This window comes from Telopea speciosissima, chromosome 6 (assembly GCF_018873765.1).
Source record: "Telopea speciosissima isolate NSW1024214 ecotype Mountain lineage chromosome 6, Tspe_v1, whole genome shotgun sequence".
NCBI lineage: Eukaryota > Viridiplantae > Streptophyta > Magnoliopsida > Proteales > Proteaceae > Telopea > Telopea speciosissima.
In genome coordinates this window covers 52,827,962-52,848,627 of record NC_057921.1, presented here as the reverse complement: position 1 = coordinate 52,848,627, position 20,666 = coordinate 52,827,962, and the positions used below count along the sequence as shown (strand labels likewise).

The following is a 20,666-nucleotide window of genomic DNA, read 5'->3' as shown; positions in this document are numbered from 1 at the left end:
GGCTATGTTTGGTATGCATTCCCATTCTGAGAATATGCATTCTCCTTCTCAAATCATAAAAAACATTCTCAACTGAGAATGCGTACACTGTTTGGGTACACATTTGGTTAAAATGCATTTTTTTTTAATAGTCAGACATTTCATCAAGCACTTCATGGCCTACCAAAATTTTGAAAATTAACATCACCTAATTCAAGAATAAAACAAAGATTAATAGAAATAGAGCCCATTGCTCGGGAACAAAAAAAAGAAGGAAATTTTCCATTGCAACTCAATAAGAAGATAGGATCCGTGAGTCCTCACCTAATTCAAGTATTCTAAGGCTCATATGCGTAAAGAAAAGAAAGGATCAGAGGATCTGAAACTCTAATAGAAGCTAAAAAGAGCTGCTAGAGCTACTGCATGTGAATTGTGAAAGGGATCCTTTGAGGATCTGAGGAAGACTTGTGTCTGGTTTTGGCTTTGGAAGCTTGGTGGAGCATTCACCGGGACAAAAAAAAAGACTTGGAGTTGGAGTGTAGAGGCACCCAAACCAAAAGCCTACTGAAAAAGGAACTCAGGAACCATCTGGATTGTCCAGACTCTGCATATTCTACAGTTCTACTTCAAAAGTCTACACCATAAAATTAATGCAAAAGAAAAAGAAGGTTTACGAAGACAGAGAAGATACAAATCATTCGTAGGAAGAAAACAAGAGCATTCTATTTCATTCCCATTCTCTATCTGTGTCTGTGGCTGAAGATTTGCTTTACATCTGTGCGAGTTTCTTGGCTGATCTCGTCTTGCTCTTTATTCCAGCATCTCCTCAATTGGATCTGCAGTTTACTTTGCAGTACAAAGCACTCAGTCTATGTTTCTTGGTTCAGCTTCTCCACTGGTGACCCTTCTCTCTAAACTTTCTGTGAACTGTGCGAGTTCAAGGTTGACACCGAACAGAACTCATCCCATTCTTCAGGGCAGACAAAGAAGGCGGAGGAAAGGCATCATTTTTTTGAGCTGCAGAGAGTGTTCGAACTTCGAAGTTGGAAGTCGAAACGAGAAGGAAAAAATAACAAGAACGTGGAATGGGTTCTTTTCCCATTCCAGAACGAGCTCCATTCTTCATTCCATGCTAGGAATTTAGAATGAGAATGTGTACAAACAACGATTCTGTCATTTTAGAATGCATTCTAGAAGCAGAACGCATTCTAAGAATGCGTACCAAACACTGCCTAAGATTCATCATTAGCATTCTGTGATATGCAGCCACCACCTAACAATCCAATTCAACTATACTATGCATCAGAGCCACCTGCATAGGCACATATGCAAATCACTAGCAGGTACAACTCTGTTATTTCACTTCTTTAAGGGAAGACTTGTATAAGCACAGGATAAGCCTAAGTTGCAAGGTTTCTAGCTTCCTCTCTCCCTCGTGGAAAGAGACAATGTTTTATTGGCTCATACAAAAAAGGAGCTTTTCCCCCCCCCCCTTCATATTACACTAAAAATGGAGTTTGAGTGAAATTTTAGTAGTTCAAAGAAGAACTCAACCTACCAAGCTATTGAAAAAAAACCAACTCCCAAGCTGTGCGAAAACCCTTAGAAAAATTGCATCTCTTTTCATCCATTACTTGATAACCTATTACATTTATTTTCTGACCAGTGACCATCATAACTAGTATGATTTTCTTGACACTTACATTTATTGTGACGATATGCATGCACTTGAAGATGGTGTTTCTGTAAGCTCAATTTTCATCAGCCATTTTCTTTTAAGTGAACAACAAATTATTTATATCCCCTGCAAATGTTGAATACATTTAAAAAATATACCAATGTAGGTTGCATAACAAAGAAAGCAGCAACTACCAAGTTCTACTGAAACATTGCCCAGAATTTTTTTTCTTTACCATAAGAGCTCTGGCATATCAGATGAATGTTGTATTATACAACCACTGAAAATTTTCAATGTTACATATCTTCGGAATTTATATTTTAAATTGAAAGGGATATTGGAGGACAACTAGCCATGTATAAAAGGGCGAATTATTATTTATATAAAAAAGGATTCTAAAATTACAAACTAAAATAGCAGAGTACTATAACATCAATCATAATAAACATAGACAACAGCAAGGAAAAATAAGGACCCTGTCCCAAAGACCGTATCTACATTTGCACATACTACTGCTCAGGAAATATTTCAAAACCGTGTCTGACCTGAGAATCCATCTCTAGGCGACGACCAGCCCTTCGGGTTCTCCTTTGTTCATAGTCAGGATCATCTGTAGGTAACTCAAACCTACAAACAGGGCATGTATTCCGGATGTTGAGCCATGGAATAATGCAATCCCCATGGTAGTGGTGGGAACAAGGAAGCCGTTTGGCTTCTTCCTCTGTGGAGATCTCATCCTTACAAACAGCACAAAGGATATTACTGTTCTTTACATCATCTTGAGTTAAGAAGATCGATGCCAGACTTTCGACAACTGATTTGGCAGCTGGGGGACCTCCTTTCAGTGCACTTTCGGTCTCTGTGAATTGCCCAAAAAGCATCTCATACTCTGCTGTGTAAATGTACTCATCAGCAAGAAAGGATTCGGTATCATGATAGGATTCAATCTCATGCTCCAATTCTGTGTTCCTTTCCATATTGTTGACGGCCAAAAGAACTTCCCACTCCAGATTTCTAATGCTTTCTTCCCCAGCTTCACCTGATTCTTCTTCCGATCGGATATCCGTGGAAACCGATCTCTCCTCATCAGCATCGATGACCATGCTTAGAACCTCCCTCTCATCAACCCTTTCGTTGACTTCCTCCCACTCAAAATCTTCGTTTGTATCCCTCTGATCCTCCAAACGGAGACAATCCCAACAAAGAGTAAGGCCCAGATCGTCCCGTGCCCGATCCAGCTCGTCGTCATAACCAGAATGCACATCAATCCCCAACCTTCCCACCTCCTCCTCATCAGAATCGGATCCAATTCCAACAACTCGGAGGCCTTCCACGAACGGTTCCGCAGCATGAACCGTGGAAGACTCACCAGATTCAGAGACAGAACCCCGTCTTCCCACAAAGAACTCACCCCCGCACCCAGCAATCATAAAGCCACCATTCTGATCCTCCTCACCATGTGCAGTGAAACCCAACCCTAACCCTAGCTCCACGTAATCGGTGTTCATATCACGATTCCCAGCCTCAAGAACCCCAAAACTCGATTCATTTATATGAGTTTCGGAAAACGGGTCCGATGCAGAACCATTACTGCTATCAGTAACATGCGATTGCTGTACGCATCGTCGTTCAAACAAATCCATAACAAAGTTTACCTGATCTTCGTCGTCGGTGACGGAATCAGAGTCGGACCCATCAGCGTCTGCAATCTGAAGGCAAGATTGATGCAGCTCATGAATGTCGTCGTCTCCATCGTCGTCGGTAAGAATCGGAGAATGAACGGAGTGATCCGAGTGTACGAATTCGGAGAGCTGATGAAAGAATAGGTCGGAATCGGAGGTGTAGAAGTCGTCATGATCGAAGTCATTGGACCAGTAAGGGATGGAGGAAGAGTCGAGGGTTTCAACGTCGTCTACCACTTCTCCATCGTCGTCTTCCTCAGAGAGGTGAAGGTCCGCCATGGAAGACCAAAGAAAATCTTTCGAATGACTATTTCCTTCACGTTGGGGTCTTAGGACATCTTAAAGGGTAGTTGAAAATTTAGGGAAGTTTACCCAAAAAAAAAAAAAAAAAAGAAAGAAAATTTAGGGAAGTTACCATAGTATCCATGGTTAAAGTTGCGCAGATTACTCAAATTCACGTGCAGGATATGCTCTTGCCCCGCAGAGCTGGACAGCAGGAGCCTGTAGGGGTGAAATTCGTCATAAAATCCAATCAAAGGTTGCCACATTGACCGAGATATAAGACATCCACCACGAGGCAGTTTGTGTGGAACTTAAATTTCATAAACGTAAACAGTTTTTTTGTTTTTTAAGGGGTGGGGAGAGAAAGAGCACTACGTGGCCCTACCCCAGACATAGGGCACACAAAATGACCATCATGCCCCTATGGAAAGATGAAAATCTCTGGAGTGGGCAGTCATTTTGCATGGCACTGTGTCTGGGTGTAGGGGCCATGCACCACATGCGACCATGTAGCATTATCTTTCCCTTCACATGGCAAAGAATTCAGATCCTCTCCAACAACACCAGTGCATCCAATGCGCATCAGACGGTCGACTGGTGTTGTCCTTGGGATGCTTGTCAACCCGCTCAGCCGTCTTATGCACACTGAGCTCACTAGTGCGCTAGAGAGAATCTGGTTCCCATGGCAAACCCCTTACAAAATGAGGAATAAAAGTTCCAACTACATCAGTGAGGGTGTCAAAATCTAGGCTGAACCAATAAGATCAGTCAAAGCCACCTGAAAAAACCCGGATTGAACTGAATCGATCCTTATCGAATTGGTTTTGTACTAAGGTATGACGGGAGCAATTGAAAACCAAACCGTATCAAACCGACCAAAAATCGAATCAAATGAAACCGATAGAAAAATCATTGACCATAAGGCTATAAATAGGTGAATTGATTGTCCATTGATTTCAATATTGGTAGGAAAATTTCGGCTTGTAAGGGAAATTGTTAGAAATCAATGAGTATGAGATTATAAATAGGGAAGTTGATTTGTGACAATGCTCCCAATGATCTCCTTGTCCACTATATAAAATTAGTTGGATAGTCAAATAAATAATTTGATAGTAGGGTTCATTTTGTGATTTCAATATTAGTTATCTTCTTAGGGATTCATTGATTTCAATATTAATTATTTTTTCCTTACAATTAATGATAAATAATAATATGATTTGTAATAATGATTTCGCTACAATCTCTATTTATCCATTGATTTCAATATTAATTATCTTCTCCTTACAATTTATTCCTCTTTGTTTGGATTACAACATGAACACATCAAAGCAATTCTCCTATTCATGGTTATTTATTTATTTTTACTTGGGGAAGGTGAATAAAAGTGTTTTTTATCGAATATTTCCTCACTACAAGTTAGGAATTTAACATTTCATTGTGGTTCAAACGCGAAAACAAACCGATTTAAATCGATATTAATCCGATATTAAAAAATCAAAATAAACCAAAACCGCATCGTATCGAAATTGATTTAGGTTGATCGAAACTGAGCCAAACCAACCATTTGACACCTTTATACATCTTTTTTTTTTTGGGTAAACAGACACCTTATACATCATCATGGAGGAAAGGGGAGAGGGAGATTTATAGACTCAAGAGGACACTGAAGAAGCCCGAGAAGATGTGGTAAGAGAGAGGCCAAAACATCTACCACAGTGTTACCCCTGTCTCGTAATATGTTGAAAGGTGATATGCCGAAACTGTTGGGATACACTAAACAGTCGTTTTAGGTTATGAGAAATACGCCATTGGATTACACTAAACAGTCGTTGTAGCTTCTCTATAATAAGAAGCTGAAAACCATAGATAGATGCCAACTCCAAGGCCTTTCTAATTGCCAACGGGGACATACACATAAGTGTCACTAACATATATAGAAAACCCCAAAATAAAGCGTCCATCCGAGTCCTGAAATACTCCACCAATCTCGACAGGACCTGGGAATCGAAGGTAAGAACCATCTATGTTGACTTTAAGTATTTTAAAAATTATAGAAAATCAACCCAAGGGGTCAGCTCAGTTGGCAAAAGACCAACTCCTCCACCTTGGGGCCTATCCCCCTACCCTATCCCCCCTATTAAAGCTCTCAAATTTAAAAAAAAAAAATTTACAGAAAATAATAGGAAAAATAAACCAGATTTCATGACATGTCTCATATGCTTCCCAAACCCTCCTTAAGACATAGATATCGTTCATTAATTTATTTTATAAAACCAATAAAATGCAAAAAAAAAAATTATTTTTGTCTTTTTTTTCTTTTCTATTTTTTTTAGAAAAAAATTTATTTTTGTCATGTTAACTGTTTTCAACAGCATGATATTTTTTAAAAAAAAGTACTTCTTTGTACTTTGGCATGATTTTACACTATTTTAAACAATTTATGCATATTTATCAAGTTTACATTCTATTTTTCCTAACCAGGGTTGATGTGCATCATTAAATTATTGTGATAGGCTTGTAATTATTTTTCACCATCTCATTGTTTGTACATGACATGTCAGCATGTATGACTATTATACATATTTCTATATACATTTTGGATGTCCACGAACTATCAATGTTGTTGCTGATGTCCTGGCTCGGAAGACCCTATCACTTGTGTGTGATGGATTGTCCGTTATCCACTCAGTGGCTCCAGGAACTCTGCACTCCTGAAGCTACTGCTTGTACACACATTCTCTATCAGTAAACTTCCCCTTTACCCCAAAAAAATATACATACAGTTTGGATGTCTACGAGCTTTTCTGAAAATGAATTTTCAAGTTTACCATCCATGTATATTTTCACTAAAAAATAAAAAATAAAAAATAAAATAGTTTTCTATGTGTTAAGTTTTGAGTAAAAAATAAATAAAAAATCTTGGGATCCTTGTGATATTTTACAATCTAGGGCATTTTCTCCTAAATAGTTTGTGTCATAATGCAGTATTCTTGCATTTCTCCTTCTTAGGGCATATTGATAATTTTCATAAATAAAAATCCAAAATATACAGAAAATTTGAGAAAATCACAAAAAAATGCTCGATGCATTGAATCTTATTCAAAATGATTTTGAGAAGTTTTTATGTACATACATACTCATTCAAGGTTTTTATGCATAAAAGTGTATTTCCATACCCTATAGGGGTATTTTGTTTTTGCCAGATTTAGAGCAAATGTGGGTTTTGATCATTTGATGTTGGAATGCTGCATATTTTAGCAGGAAAAAAAATGTTTTAAAACATACGTGGGTTGTTTTTCAGTCTTTTGACACCAATTTTTTATTTCTTGTCATATTTATTCATGTGTATTTAATGTTGTTAAAACGCATTGCAAGCAATCCAAGCATTTTGGACATTTGAGCATAATTCCATGCATCCCCCACGTATATTGGCCTTGTAGGGGCATTCTTATTATTCTGATCAATTTTGCATCTAATTTCATTGTAATTTGTACATATTGTCATTTTCGCAATGTGCTAAACCTTGTTTAGGTTTTCAAATAATTTAAAAAATTGATCCTAGGTCTGACCATATAGTTAGGATTATTAATTTAAGAAAATGTATCGATTAGATCAATTAGAATTCACAATGCACTTAAGAGTTAGCAAATATGATTAAGACATTAATTCTCATTAGTTTAATTAGGTTCATAAATCTCTAACCAATATAAATTAAACTTTTCAAAAATCAGTTTAAGTAGGTGCATAATACGTATAACCAACAAGTGTATAGCAAATAGTGTGGTCTATGAGAGCGATTATTGGCTGGGCGGTTGTTGGGTGTCTAACACCTTCCCAGTCCATAACTTGACACTTACCCAAAGATCTGGGGTAGACTAACCATTGAGTCTTTAAGTTAATTTAGCGCTCCTTCTATGAAGGAGAGACACCATTCATGGGTCTTAGACTCAAAATCTATATGGCGACTCTCTTTTTGTTGTCCTGACTGCAATAGTAGAGCTTGTCCTTGTTGTGCTACGACCAAGATCTTCACTACAACTCTTCATCCACATCAAGTTCTTAGGTTCACAAACTTAAGTGACCTTAAGTTGCCGTCGTTGACACTAGATGAAGATATTTAATATGCAAAATACATGAGATAACAATAAAACCCTAATTTCAGCTAATAATCATAACTAATCATTGAGAAGAGTGAGAATGGAGAGGGAGACAGAGAGACGAGAGAGAAGAGATTCACACAATTGAAGGGCGAGGAGAAGGAGATGAGAGGGAGAGAAGCGATTAACTTACATTCAACTAGAGTTGTAGGTTGTCATCGTCAAGAAGGAGTTGCAGGGTGCTTGTGGGAAGGGTTCAAGTAAGGGATGAAATGATTAGGCTATATTAAGGATTTAAGGGTGCTCGTGGGGAAGAAAGGGTTAAAGTAAGGAACGAAATGGTTTAGGCCATATGAAGATTAAAATTATCAATTTCCTTTTATTTTTAACACCGAGAAATGAGATAGTTGTAATTTTAAAAAATAGAGTGGAGATGATTTTAATTATGAAAAAGTTCAAGGAAGATCTAAGTATTTTGTTCTAAATTTTATATTATTCATGTTTTTTTTTAAAAAAAAATTTATAATTGTTATGAATTTTTTTTTTGTATATTTTAAGGGCAAGAGATTATTGCCTGGTTGAGTAGTCCTGCACTAGTGCAGAGGCCAATGAGAGCGTGCATAGAGATATCAATATGGACGATATTTTTTATTTAACAAGTTGTGGGCGTTGATTTCACACGCTATTGTGCATGGCCATGCGGTTGAGCAACGTTCTTTTCCTATATTTTAATTGTACTTTGAGTCTAAAATGATTAATTTTAGCAAAAAAAAATAATTTTAAGGTTATTTATTTTTTTAATGGTCGCAAACTCACATTTATATTGTTCAGAATTTATAAAATTTGGCTTGCACATGCCAAAAAAAAAAACAAAAAGGAGAGGCTGATTCCGAGGCAGACCTAAAAATGGCTTGAATCGGTCTGGTTTGATCGGACCGACTCAGGCTTCTGACCGATTTGGGTTTTTAACAATTTTGATTGAATGATCGTGATAGCGCTGTCACACACACACACTCTCTCTCTCTCACTCTATCCTCTTCTATAGATCTCTACCCGTACTATCCGTTTCAATTGAAACTACACACCCAGTCACCAATTCGTTAGTCTCGGTCACTTGCAGAACTGTTTCTCTCGCGTGGCATCTTCGCTGCAAAGATGTTGATAAAAGATGGCGTTTTTAAGAACCATGCGTTGCTCCCTTGCATCTTTCTTCCTTCTTCTTTTCCACGCCAAAGCGTGTCTCCGAAACTCAAATTTCTCAGCAATCAATCACTCAGAAGTTTCCACAATTTCCGTCTTCTTCATTTCCAGCAGAAACTTAATTTGAAGGTTTTTAAATCCTTCCCTCTGTTCCTCATTCTCTGCTCTATTCGTATCTTTTTCGAGTCGAGAATCTAATCTCTTTCGCTATCTTTATTTCCCCTCCAAAATTGTTTAGGTCATCGCAGAGAAGGATTTCGACGCGTCGGAATTGGTTTCTGGTGGGTTTTCAGGTGTCGAAGATACGGACTTGCCATTGGAGTTCTGCCATACGCGTACTCTACCTCCAGCTTTAACTCTCGAACATGGCGTCCTTGAGATTAAACAAGTCGTCGAGAAGTTGAAATCGAATCCACTTTGCTCTGCAAGCGGCATACTGAGATTACAAGTATATGAAATTCAGTTTTATCATTTAAATCCTTTTTCTAATTGGCCTTTTGTAAATTCGAACAGTCTGTAAATTTGACATTAGTAACTAGCATTGTTCCTGGGAACTGAACTTCTCGGAAGGCAGCTACTTGTTAGTTGCAGCATTTTCTAAAGCTCAGTAACGTAGAAAGCTTGGACGTCAAGCCAATTAACAACCATTGGATTGGACTCTTCTCCCTTGACGATTAAAACAATGGACAATAGCCATTGTCAAAAGATTCCAATCCAATATTGCCTCCCTTCCATCATCAGTTCTACAGTCACTTGTTGCTGTGATTTTATTTCATCGACGAGTTAAAAAGTTCCAAGTTAATGGTTTCTGCAGGGCTAGTTTCACATGTCCCATTTTGAATAGACTTCCCCCATCTTTAGGGCTACATTTGCACTATTCGATATTATGTTGTTGGATTCTTTGGTCCAGAGGGAGTATTTCTTTTAAAGTTCAAGCTTGATCGCTGTTATTTGAAATTGATACGTTGATTTAAGGTACGAAATGGACATTTTTTCCCCCCGTACTTCAGAGGTATGTCGGATTCCTTGAAATTGCTTGTTGCTCAATGTCGTTGGAAAACCTAGAGAATACTCACAAATCATTTTCCGTATTGAAAAGAATTGGTTCTTCTCGCTAAAGAAAATATTTTATAAAGAGTTGAGAAAACACTGATCTATTAAGTAACTTTGAATACTACTGGCTTTCTGATGATGCTGTAGTCCTCATTATATATTGTGTTGCTTGAATTCAGGTTGCAGTGCCTGCAAGTACAAAAGCATTGAATTGGTTATGCTCTCAACCGCAGTCTTTGGGAGCATTTCCTCAATTTTATCTTTCTAAAAGGGAGCTGCAAGATCCATCCTGTGATTTGTTTCCTCTGGAAGGACATGGAATTTCTGGAATTGGGAGTGCAGTTTACTTTACAGGGCCTTGTCTTACCCCAAAGGTGTGGGGTTCAATAAAAAGGTTACATCTCCATTTTTCCCCCACTCTTCTTCTTTATGTTTTATTGTTTCTGAAAATGAACTAAGCTGATGATCTCGTTCATCATCCTCTCAATGTAATGCTACATCATGCTTTTATATATCGGATGAATATATGATGTTTAATTGTTGCATTAGTAAGCACTGCTGGCTCATCTACTGAGCTTATATTACCCGGTGGATTTATGAAACTTTGCCTCCTGATTGCATAAAACAAGCTTTAAGGATGGGATTACCTTTATTATTATTAGCATTTGCTTAAAACAAAATTATCTTTGACCAATTCCCTTTGAAATTTTTTTTTTTTCTTGTTTTTGTGGTTGTAAAAGCATCATTTTCAATGTTGTTATCCCAAATAGTAGGATAAACAGTGAATATCTTCAATATTTCTATGATAATGGTGAAAATGTTTTAAGGTCATCACCTCAATGAATTTGTTATGGTGTTATACTTTGTCTCGGAGTAGTGTTCTGGAGAAAGGGATCTCAGCTAAAAAATAATGTTGGGAAGCAATTTATCTGCTTTTTGTCCTTTGCATGATTCCTTCAACTAATGCATGGCGGGAGATTTCCTTTCATCTTTGGATATCGATGACTACAATAGTCATACATGAGCTATGATTTTTGTTATTTGAAATTTTATAGGATTGGTTCTTTATTGTGAGAGTTGCTCATCGTATAGACTTTTTTTTTGGGTTAAATACGCGTACCCCCCTAAGCTTCTGATAAGTCCACGTACCACACCTCAATATTCCACGTACCACCCCTGCTTTACCTCCCTAATGCCATTTAAGTCCACACCAGGTATTAAATGCTAAAAAATGACCAAACTACCCTTTCTTCTATCTTTTCTAAAATTTAAAAAGACCTAATTGCCCTGACCTATTTGCTAAAATTTGAAAAGACCAAAATGCCCTCATCTTCCCCAAATCATCATCTTCTTTTACATACCCACCACCACCACCACCCACCATTAACACCATCACCATCTCACCGTGAAGCCCCACCTCCAGCACCACCGCCACTCACCATGAACCCATTAATTTACTATTCCAATCCCAAATAGAATTCCTGAATATAAGGCGGCCGGCGCCTCGTAGCGTAGGGCAGCCAGCCAGCAACGGTCTTAATAAAGATTTGCATCTACAAACCAAGAAATAAATTTTCAGAGCTACGAAAACCACCGAGGTTGTCCATCAATAAACTATTACCGGCCACCAAGGGAGGAGGAGGACTCAGCCCGCCCACTGATGAGACAGAAAATTCAAACCGCATATACAAAGAACCAAAACAGGCATCATAACAAAGGTTAAAAAAGAAAAGGGGGGGGGGGGGGAAGAGGAAGAACTATATCGTGAATGAAATAAAAAATACAAAATCAAATAATAAAATCCCTATCGACCGAAAAGTAAGAAGACCGATCCGGTAGCCAAAACAAGAGGAAGAAAACTCTAAAAACAATCAATCATCACGGAAATAGAGTAGCAAATAAATTATATAGGAGATAAAAATCGACAATAAATGCGATGATCGATCGATGAAAAATGGAACACACCTAATTAACCATAATAAACTAATGTCTATCTCAAAACCAGGGAATTGGAACCCCCAAAGATCCTATAACCCCCTTCCTTCGAGTTAACAAAAAATCCCACCCTCCCCCCCAAAAAAAAAGAAGAAGAAAGAAGATAGAAAGACGACGACGACGACGAAAACAAAAATTAGATCGATCTATTCGGAGACATTAACTAACAAAAGAGAGAACATCATCAGAAGATCAAACAAAACAAGCACAAGCTTGATCAGACATCTCCAAACGGCAGATCTACAACATCCAAACGGCATAACAAACAATTAGAGTAACAGAGAGAACATCAAAAGATCAAACCAAAACAAGCACAGATCTACATCAGAAAAACGAACATCTACAACTTTAAACCTGTCATAACAAACAATTAAGTGTAAATACCTTGAAGAGCTTAGTAGACTAACAGAAGTACCACAGTACAGGAGAGAAATATTTTTTGTTGATTCTGGAGGTGGGGCTTCACGGTGGGATGGTGATGATGTTAATGGTGGGTGGTGGTGGCGGCAGTGGTGGTGGTGGTGGTGATGGTGATGGTGGTGGGTATGTAAAAGAAGATGAGGGCATTTTGGTCTTTCAAATTTTAGCAAATAGGTTAGGGCAATTAGGTCTTTTCAAATTTTAGAAAAGATAGAAGAAAGAGTAGTTTGGTCATTTTTTATCATTTAATACCTGGTGTGGACTTAAATGGCATTAGGTGTCACACCCTGGCCCGGTTCATAAGGGCCAAGTGTGACTGGATGTCTCTAACATCCAACCAATCCCCCAAGGATCGTAAGTGTAGTACTCCATTTACAAACATATTTCACAAATACAGTAATCAGAGGCAGCGGAAACAGATCAAATAATAGAGATAACATCAGTAATAAGAGAGGTCTAAGTGATATTTCATTTATATAAAGGATAAAGCTTGTGATATAACTATACAGTTTTCAAAAGTACCCCAAAGTAAAGCTATACAAGAACTATATTATAATTATACTAAAGTGTTATAAACACAAAAGAGTGGGGAAATAGCCTGGATCTAGTAGTGTCTCAGGAGAACGCGCAGTCATCACGTGCGTACGAAGTATCGTGCACTTCAAACTCCAGCGCCGTAAATCCAACATTAGAAGTAACTAAATCACCTGAAAAAAAAGTATATCCACAGGGGTGAGCTTTCCATTGAGCCCAGTAAGGGAATGCATGCATACAAACACAATAAATTCATGATGCATGTCCTAATCTAGCATGCTCCTAATACAGATGCTAAGTCTCATGAGGTTTAAGTACTACTGGTGGTAGATGTTAACCTCGGTCCCGAAACTAACACATCGGTCACCCAAGTGAAACCATTCTACCACGGTGGGGACCCGCTAGTTCCGGAACTAACACATCGGACCCCAACAGACTCCCAAAGACCAACTCTGACTGTTTATTCCCACAACGGAGTACACACGCTAACATGGGACAAAAGATGGCACCCCGGCATTATCCCTTCGGCTGTACCATGGGTTGTCCAACACCTCTTCCCCTGTTGGTAAAAGACGTAGTACTAGGTGATGATCAATAACCTAGCCCAGTGCAATCTATTCATGATGATACAAGCTTGATCAGTTGAATTATAGAGTATTGAATTCCACCATCAACAATTCACAATAATAATATCAATGCAATGCAATGTAATGCAATATGCCAATGTGCAGCCTAAATCATATGCATTCTAATGCATCAAAACACAAGCTAAGAAACTATATGCGTCAGAGTAGTTTCAATGATGCATGATATGGCATTCAGCATAACAACAAATTAAAATGACAAATACGCCCAAATTAAGTTCAAAGTTCCCTTACCTGAGATAGTCAATAAACCTAGTCAGATAGAAAACCAAAAGCTCAAGTAATCCTCCCAAGAAATGGAGTAAAACAGTCCTAAATAAACATCAAAACATCATATATCAGTGAGGGTAATAGTCTAGGTCAAACCCTAAGGAATCAGTCCAACAACCACATAAAAAGGGGCAGCTGGATGCAGACTTCCAGGGAACCGGTCGACCGCCCCTAGGCCTGCAACAGCATCAGGCTGCTTGGCCGAATTTGGGGATTTTGCTCCAATTGCGTGGATCCTTGCATGCAAGGGTCCAATTTGATGATTTAGACCCAATTTAAGGTGGGTCAATAAAATTTGAGTGTTTCAATTCAATTTCACAAATCAATTTTGGGGATTTGGTCAATTTAACCTAATCTACCATTCTAGGGTTTGTAATCTAAACAATTAAGCTGGGAAATGGGTTGCTATGGGGCTGCTTTCAGGTCACAGCCAAATCTGAACCAAAATTTGGTTCAAAACAGGGTTACATATGCTGGAATTGGTTAAATAAGCTTAGGGAACCAAGCTTTAATGGCTGCTAAAGGTCTAGGCTGAAACTAGAGAGTATTTGGAGGAAAAAAATAGATGGGAGAAGCAGAATTTTCTGAGACTTACCTGATACAGCAGTAAGGATAGAAGTTGCAGCCTTTGATTTTATGCTCCAAGGTCCTTTAATGGAAGTCTCCAAGCTTCCAACTCAACTCCAAGATCAAAGACTCCAAGGTAAGCCCTCCTTTCCTTTCTTCTTCTTCTCTTTTCTCCTTTCTTCCTTTTCTTTCCCTAAGGTTCTAAGGCTGGATCGATTCTTTTAGCTTAGGAAATGAATGAATAGTGTTAGGATGTTGTATTTATAATAGATGGTAACTAAGGCATGTTTGCCTTTGTCAACATAGAATTAGTTTTAAGTAACACTTTCCTAATCTGATTTTTATAAAATTAATTACATATTCAGCCTATATCTAAGTCATACAGGCTATGTCATGTGACACAATTAGTGATCCAGCTGAGGTAGACTATGGAAAGCTGAATCCTTCACTGGGGACTTGGGTCCCCCAAGAGGAAATTACCATTCTGCCCCTACTATACTATTTAAGTAAAAATACTATATTTATAAATACAAGAGGGAATTCTTACCCATCAATAGGCCAAAGACAGTGTGAGGTTCCATAGGCTATCAATCCAGCATGCCAAGCTTATGTGTTGTCTTTCGCTAGACACCTCAGACTCATCTAAGGCCAAGGTAGTTGGCTATTCGATATGCCTTTACAGACGAGTCATGAGATAGGTCTGAATTTCTTAATCGAGACGGCCCACAACTTAGAGGCTAGCATGGCCAAATATTGAACCAGAACCTGAAATCACACAGGTTCCAAAAGTTTTTTTTTTTGGCGGGTTTCACATTAGGGGGGTAAAGCAAGGGTGGTACGTGGGCTTATCAGAAGCTTGGGGGGTACGAGGAATATTGGGTGCATTACAGGGGGGGTACGCGTATTTAACCCTTTTTTTTTTTTTCCATGCTTTGATATTACATTGGAAGGGAATGTGAGTGTGATGCAGCTGTACTAGACGCTGATCCTGTATGGAGGCCTATGCGCAAGCTTGGAAGGTCCACAAGATGCTGGTGGCAGTCCAATGGACTGAAATTGACTTTTGGATACTTATATTATAGGTCAGGCCTTTGATTTTCTTGGGTCTCTTTTTTTTTTTTGGGGGGGGGGGGGGGGGGGGGGATAATGGGCTTAATTTATAAGCCCATAAAATGGGGATAAAGTTAGGTTGTGTTTGGTATGCATTCTAGTTCAATTTCGCTTTCTTGGACGATAAAAACAACTATTTTTATCATCTGAGAATGAGAAATTGATGTAGAATGCATACCAAACACAACCTTAGTTTATGGAATTAATAATTAAGTTAAGTTATGGGTTAGATTAGGATACTTAATAGCTAGATAAGGTTATGTTTTGAGTTTATTTATGTTAATGAGTGTATGAGAATGATTAGGAGTTCTTTAATGAGATAATTTAAGAATTTCAGAAGGTCTTTATATTGGTAATACAACAACAACAACAACTCAGCCTTATCCCAACCAAATGGGGTCGGCTACATGGATCCTTTCAAAAATGAAGTAAGAGGAATGCAAGGTAGAAATGAAAAAATGGGATAAGAACAATAAGTAGTGGAAAATGAAAAATGAAAGTAAGAGGATAGCCTAGGGAATAAGGAAAATCTCAGCTACATGGTGTCGATAACGTGGATCCTTGCCCTCCAAAAGGCTTTATTTGAGGTCATCTTGGCATAAGACCCAGACTAAGCATGTCCTTCACAACTTCACCTATGGTCATTTTGGGCCTGTCCCTAGCTCTTTTAGCTCCTTCAATCGCTATCAGATTACTTCTCCTTACTGGGGCATCCCCAGGCCTCCTTTACACATGGCCAAACCACCTCAAACAACATTTTCGGAGCTTGTTGTTGATCGGGGCAACTCCCACATCTGCTCTAATACGTTCATTCCTCACTTTATCCTTCCTAGTTTTGCCGCACATCCATCTTAACATCCTCATCTCTGCAACATATAGCTTCACTAAATGACACTTTTTAATTGCCCAACATTCCACCCCATACATCATAGCTGGTCGGACAACAATTTTGTAGAACTTTCCTTTAAGCTTTAAAGGAATGCGTTGGTCACACAACGCTCCAGTCGCACCGCTCCACTTCATCCATCCCACTTTAATTCTTTGTGAAACATCATCATCTATGACACCTTTGTATATGATAGACCCCAGTTATCTGAAATGATCACTTAGCAGTATCTCTCTCCTCAATTTTCACCACATCATCATCTATCATAGTGTGATTGAAGTTACACATCATATATTCCATCTTTGATCTACTAATCTTTAAGCCCCTTATTTTCAAGGTCGATCTCCATAACTCTAACTTAGCGTTAATCCCTGCTTTTATCTCATCCACCAAAACGATATCATCGGTGAAAAGCATACACCACGGTACCTCATATTGGATGTTCTTGGTTAATTCATCCATGATAAGCACAAACAAATAAATGCCAAGGGCTGATCCTTGATGTAACCTAACTGTAATCGGGAATTCCTTGCCTTGGCCTCCCACAGATCTCACACTAGTCACCACACCCTCATACATATCTTTAATTACCTCTATATATTTACTCGACACCCCTCTCTTCGCTAGAACATGTCGGATTAAATCTCTAGGGACTCTGTCATAGGCTTTCTCTTGGTCAATAAAGACCATATGGAGATCCTTCTTGCTAGCTCTACATCTTTCCATAAGCCTCCTCAATAGGTAGATAGTTTCTGTCGTGGATCTGCCTGGCATAAAACCAAATTGATTCTCGGAGATATGAGTCTCTCTTCTCAGACGGGCTTCAATAACCTTTTCCCAAAGTTTCATAGTATAACTTATTAGTTTTACGCTTCTATAGTTATTGCAGCTCTGGACATTACCCTTATTTTTGTAGACCAGAACTATAATGCTTCTCCTCCAGTCATCTGGCATTTTCCTTGAAGTCATAATCGTGTTAAATAACTTGATTAACCAATATACTCCACACACACCTAGGGCTTTCCACACTTCTATTGGGATCTCATCCGGGCCTGGTGTCTTGCCTACTTTCATCTTTCTTAAGGCCTCTTTAATTTCCGCCACACCAATCTTTCGTACATATCTATGATTTGTAGTGTCTTGATGAATAATGTTGTTAACCGGTTTGATCATATTCGAACTATCTCCATTTAGAAGTTCACAACTATACTCATCCCTTCTCCTGACTATGTCCTCATCCCTTGCCAACACTCTTCCATCCTCCCCTTTTATACATCTCACTTGGTCGAAATCTCTACTCTTCCTTTCTCTCATTTTAGCTATTTTATAAATAGCTTTTTCCCCTTCCTTTGTGTTTAGCTTACTATAGAGCTCCTCATATTTCTTTGCCCTTGCCATCCCCACCATCTTCTTAGCCTCAATTCTGGCTTCGTTATACTTCTTTTTATCTTTTGTTTCTTTAGTCCGTTGCCATGTTTTAAACCGGTCTTGATGGTTACTTGGACCTCCTCATCCCACCAGCAAGTCTCCCTAGGGGCCTGACGTCTGCCCTTTGCTTCCCCTAACACTTCTTTGGCAACCCTCTTAGTACAAATCATCATATCTGTATTATATTGGTAATACACCCCCATAATAAAGGATATTTTTAGTAAAGAAATTTGAGATTTTTTTTTTTCAAACTGTTTTGGTGTTGTTGAGCAGTACATATGGGATCTCAGAATTCATTTCTTCTTCTTTTGATCTGCTTTTAACTTGTGTGATCTTTCCTCTCTCTTGTTTTCTTTTGTTCTTATTCTAATTCTTTTACTTTCTTCTCTGAATCTGTCTTCTGATTCTGCAGCTTTCTAGCTTTCCTATCTCCAATAAGTTTGCTTCATAACTTTAAATTTGTCTGTTTGATTTAGATCATCTTTTGCAGACCTGTTATGCTGACTGATTAGAGCAATTGACCAGAATTTTATGCACATCGACTTTGTCTTAGTTGAGTTACTCAATTTTCTCTTAATCTGGTTCTTATTCCTTAATTGCAACCCTGTTGTAAGCTAATCTCCCATTCAAAATCCTTGGTTTGGGATTAGTTTCGCATTACGTGGTATCAGAGCCTAACCTTGGCCATGGATACCTTTATTTTCAAAACTAGAGTTCATGTTAAAGATAGGAATACCGCATCATAGGTAAGGATATCACTTCATAGCCTAGTAATCCATACCAAGGTTTTAGTACTCAGTTTCGCCCATGGTTTGACCAGCCACGAAACCGAGTTCTGCCAAGATCTCGGCGAGAGGTCGGTGAGTTGGTGTATTTTTTCCTGTTAAGACTCGGTGGTGGGTTTCGGTGGCCATATGACCAAGATAGGTCCTAAAACTTGACATCCACCCTATTTTAGGCCTTCTAAACACTATGGAAACATTCGTTTTTACAAATTTAAACCCAAAATGGTAGTTTGACTTTGGACCCTAGGTTGGTAGACAACGGCGTAGGTGAGCTCTATCCTAGGCTATTCCACACAATTTTTAGTACTAGTAGAACGCATGTAATTAAAGTAGAGGTATAAAACAACTTAATTAAGCATTAGGAATTAAAAAACATCAAACCATAAACCATTTAATGCATTAGGCATCATAATCATAATCATACATGGTTTGTTAATAATTGTTAGAAACTTAGAAGAGACATATTAAACAAATACAAGTGGATGACTTACTTTATGGCTTATGCCCTTCCATCCTAGAGTCCTAGGATCCTAGTAGCTAGTACTGAAATGAGTGCCGGGCCGGATCATTAAAACAGCCATGTTGTTGTTGTTGCTGTTGTCGAATCAATCTCTGCTTTAATTGAATCACAAATGCTGGCAATGACATATTATGCTGGAAGTAATGCTCTAAGTCGTCCACAACAGCCCTATAAATGGAATCATCAGCGTACTGGAGGTACTCTAACCTAGGCTATATGTCTCCAAAACGTAAGGAACTCGATCGAGAGCCACCGCTACTAGATGGTGCTTGTGAAACTGGGACTGACCCCGACATGTAGGGCCTAACACTGTTTTTTGAGAAGAAATGCAACTCCTCCTTTGTTCTTGAAGCTTCAATAAACAATCTCCAGCAGTTTATGAGAAAATTTCCAACAAAAATAGTGAAAAGCACAAGTTTGGAGGGGTTTTTCAAACTAGAGAGGCCAATTCTGTCGAGTCCAGCGAGATATGTTGAGTTTTGGTAAAAATATAATATATATACTTAAAGTCATTGGGCCTGGTTCGACCGAAATGAACTGAAATCTCATCGAGATAGTGAGAGTTTGGTTGAGATCTTGTATGTTTTATTATCGTAAGGCATCTCGACTCGGTGGGCCATGAAACCGAGACAAAAACGAGATCTTGTACCATGCTCCATACCATGTATGGAGTTGTACTACACACCATACTACATACCGTATTTGTTCCATTTGTACTCAATATTTGTATTATAAATAATAAAGTCCTTTATCGTATTAGACAAGGCAAATAATTCTCTAATTTTCACTTCTCAACTTGGTATCAGAGTGCAATAGTTTGGGTATCTTTTACCACTGAAGGGGCCGACCTCCGCTTGCAACCAAGGCTTCAGCTTCCCTCACTTGGCCAAGCATGGTTGACTGAACATGTTCTAAAGCATGTCGTGCCACGTTGACCGCCGCTGACCGACACTCCACCATGCTGTCCAATTGTGCCCTGCGACACTTTGCATGGCCCCACACTTTTCCACTTAGATCCCAACGATCTCCACAAAGGTTCCATCGACCTTGCCACTTCAAATAATTTGGGATTGGAAAAAACCAAAATCTTTTCCCTGAATCATCATTGATGGTGCGTATTGTTGAATTGGAGGACTTGCCTTTGGTTCCAAGTATACTAGATCATTAGATAGGAGTAAAACCAAGGTTTAAAATATCGATACGTATCTATCGATACGTATCGGTATCAGTCGGTTCCGATACGATACGTTACGTACCGATATGCCTCTCTCTCTCTCTCTCTTTTAAAAAATGGACTGTTTCTGTCACACACCGGCCCGGTTAATAAGGGCCAAGTGTGGTTGGATGTCAGAGCCGGCCCGGTTAATAAGGGCCAAGTGTGATTGGATGTCTCTGACATCCAACCAATCCCAAGGATCGCAAGTGCAGTACTCCATTTACAGTCAAATATCACAAATACAGTAATCAGACGTAGCGGAAAGAATTTAAATAATAGAGGTAACATCAATAATAAGAGAAGTCTAAGTGATATTTCAT

At 38.6% G+C, this 20,666-nt stretch overlaps 2 protein-coding genes across 3 annotated transcripts in view; one reads left to right on the top strand and one right to left on the bottom strand.

The window, feature by feature from the left end:
• Nucleotides 1-2,031: 2,031 nt before the first annotated feature.
• Nucleotides 2,032-3,633, bottom strand: LOC122664182. Its single transcript, XM_043859899.1, has one exon. The coding sequence runs from the start codon at nt 3,616-3,618 to the stop codon at nt 2,167-2,169; it is 1,452 nt and encodes a 483-aa protein (XP_043715834.1). The 5' UTR covers nt 3,619-3,633; the 3' UTR covers nt 2,032-2,166.
• Nucleotides 3,634-8,828: 5,195 nt separating this feature from the next.
• The window catches only part of LOC122664179 (protein PHYLLO, chloroplastic), a 125,413-nt gene continuing 113,575 nt past the window's right edge, over nt 8,829-20,666 (top strand). For both annotated transcript variants that reach the window (XM_043859894.1, XM_043859895.1), the window contains exons 1-3: nt 8,829-9,047; nt 9,157-9,366; nt 10,151-10,365. In XM_043859894.1, the coding sequence (XP_043715829.1) occupies nt 8,874-9,047; nt 9,157-9,366; nt 10,151-10,365 (599 nt within the window). In that variant the 5' untranslated portion in view covers nt 8,829-8,873. The remainder of the gene's footprint in view (nt 9,048-9,156; nt 9,367-10,150; nt 10,366-20,666) is intronic.

Excerpts from the sequence above, each read along its gene's own strand:
- LOC122664182 (XM_043859899.1), bottom strand. The coding sequence starts at position 3,618 with ATGGCGGACCTTCACCTCTCTGAGGAAGACGACGATGGAGAAGTGGTA.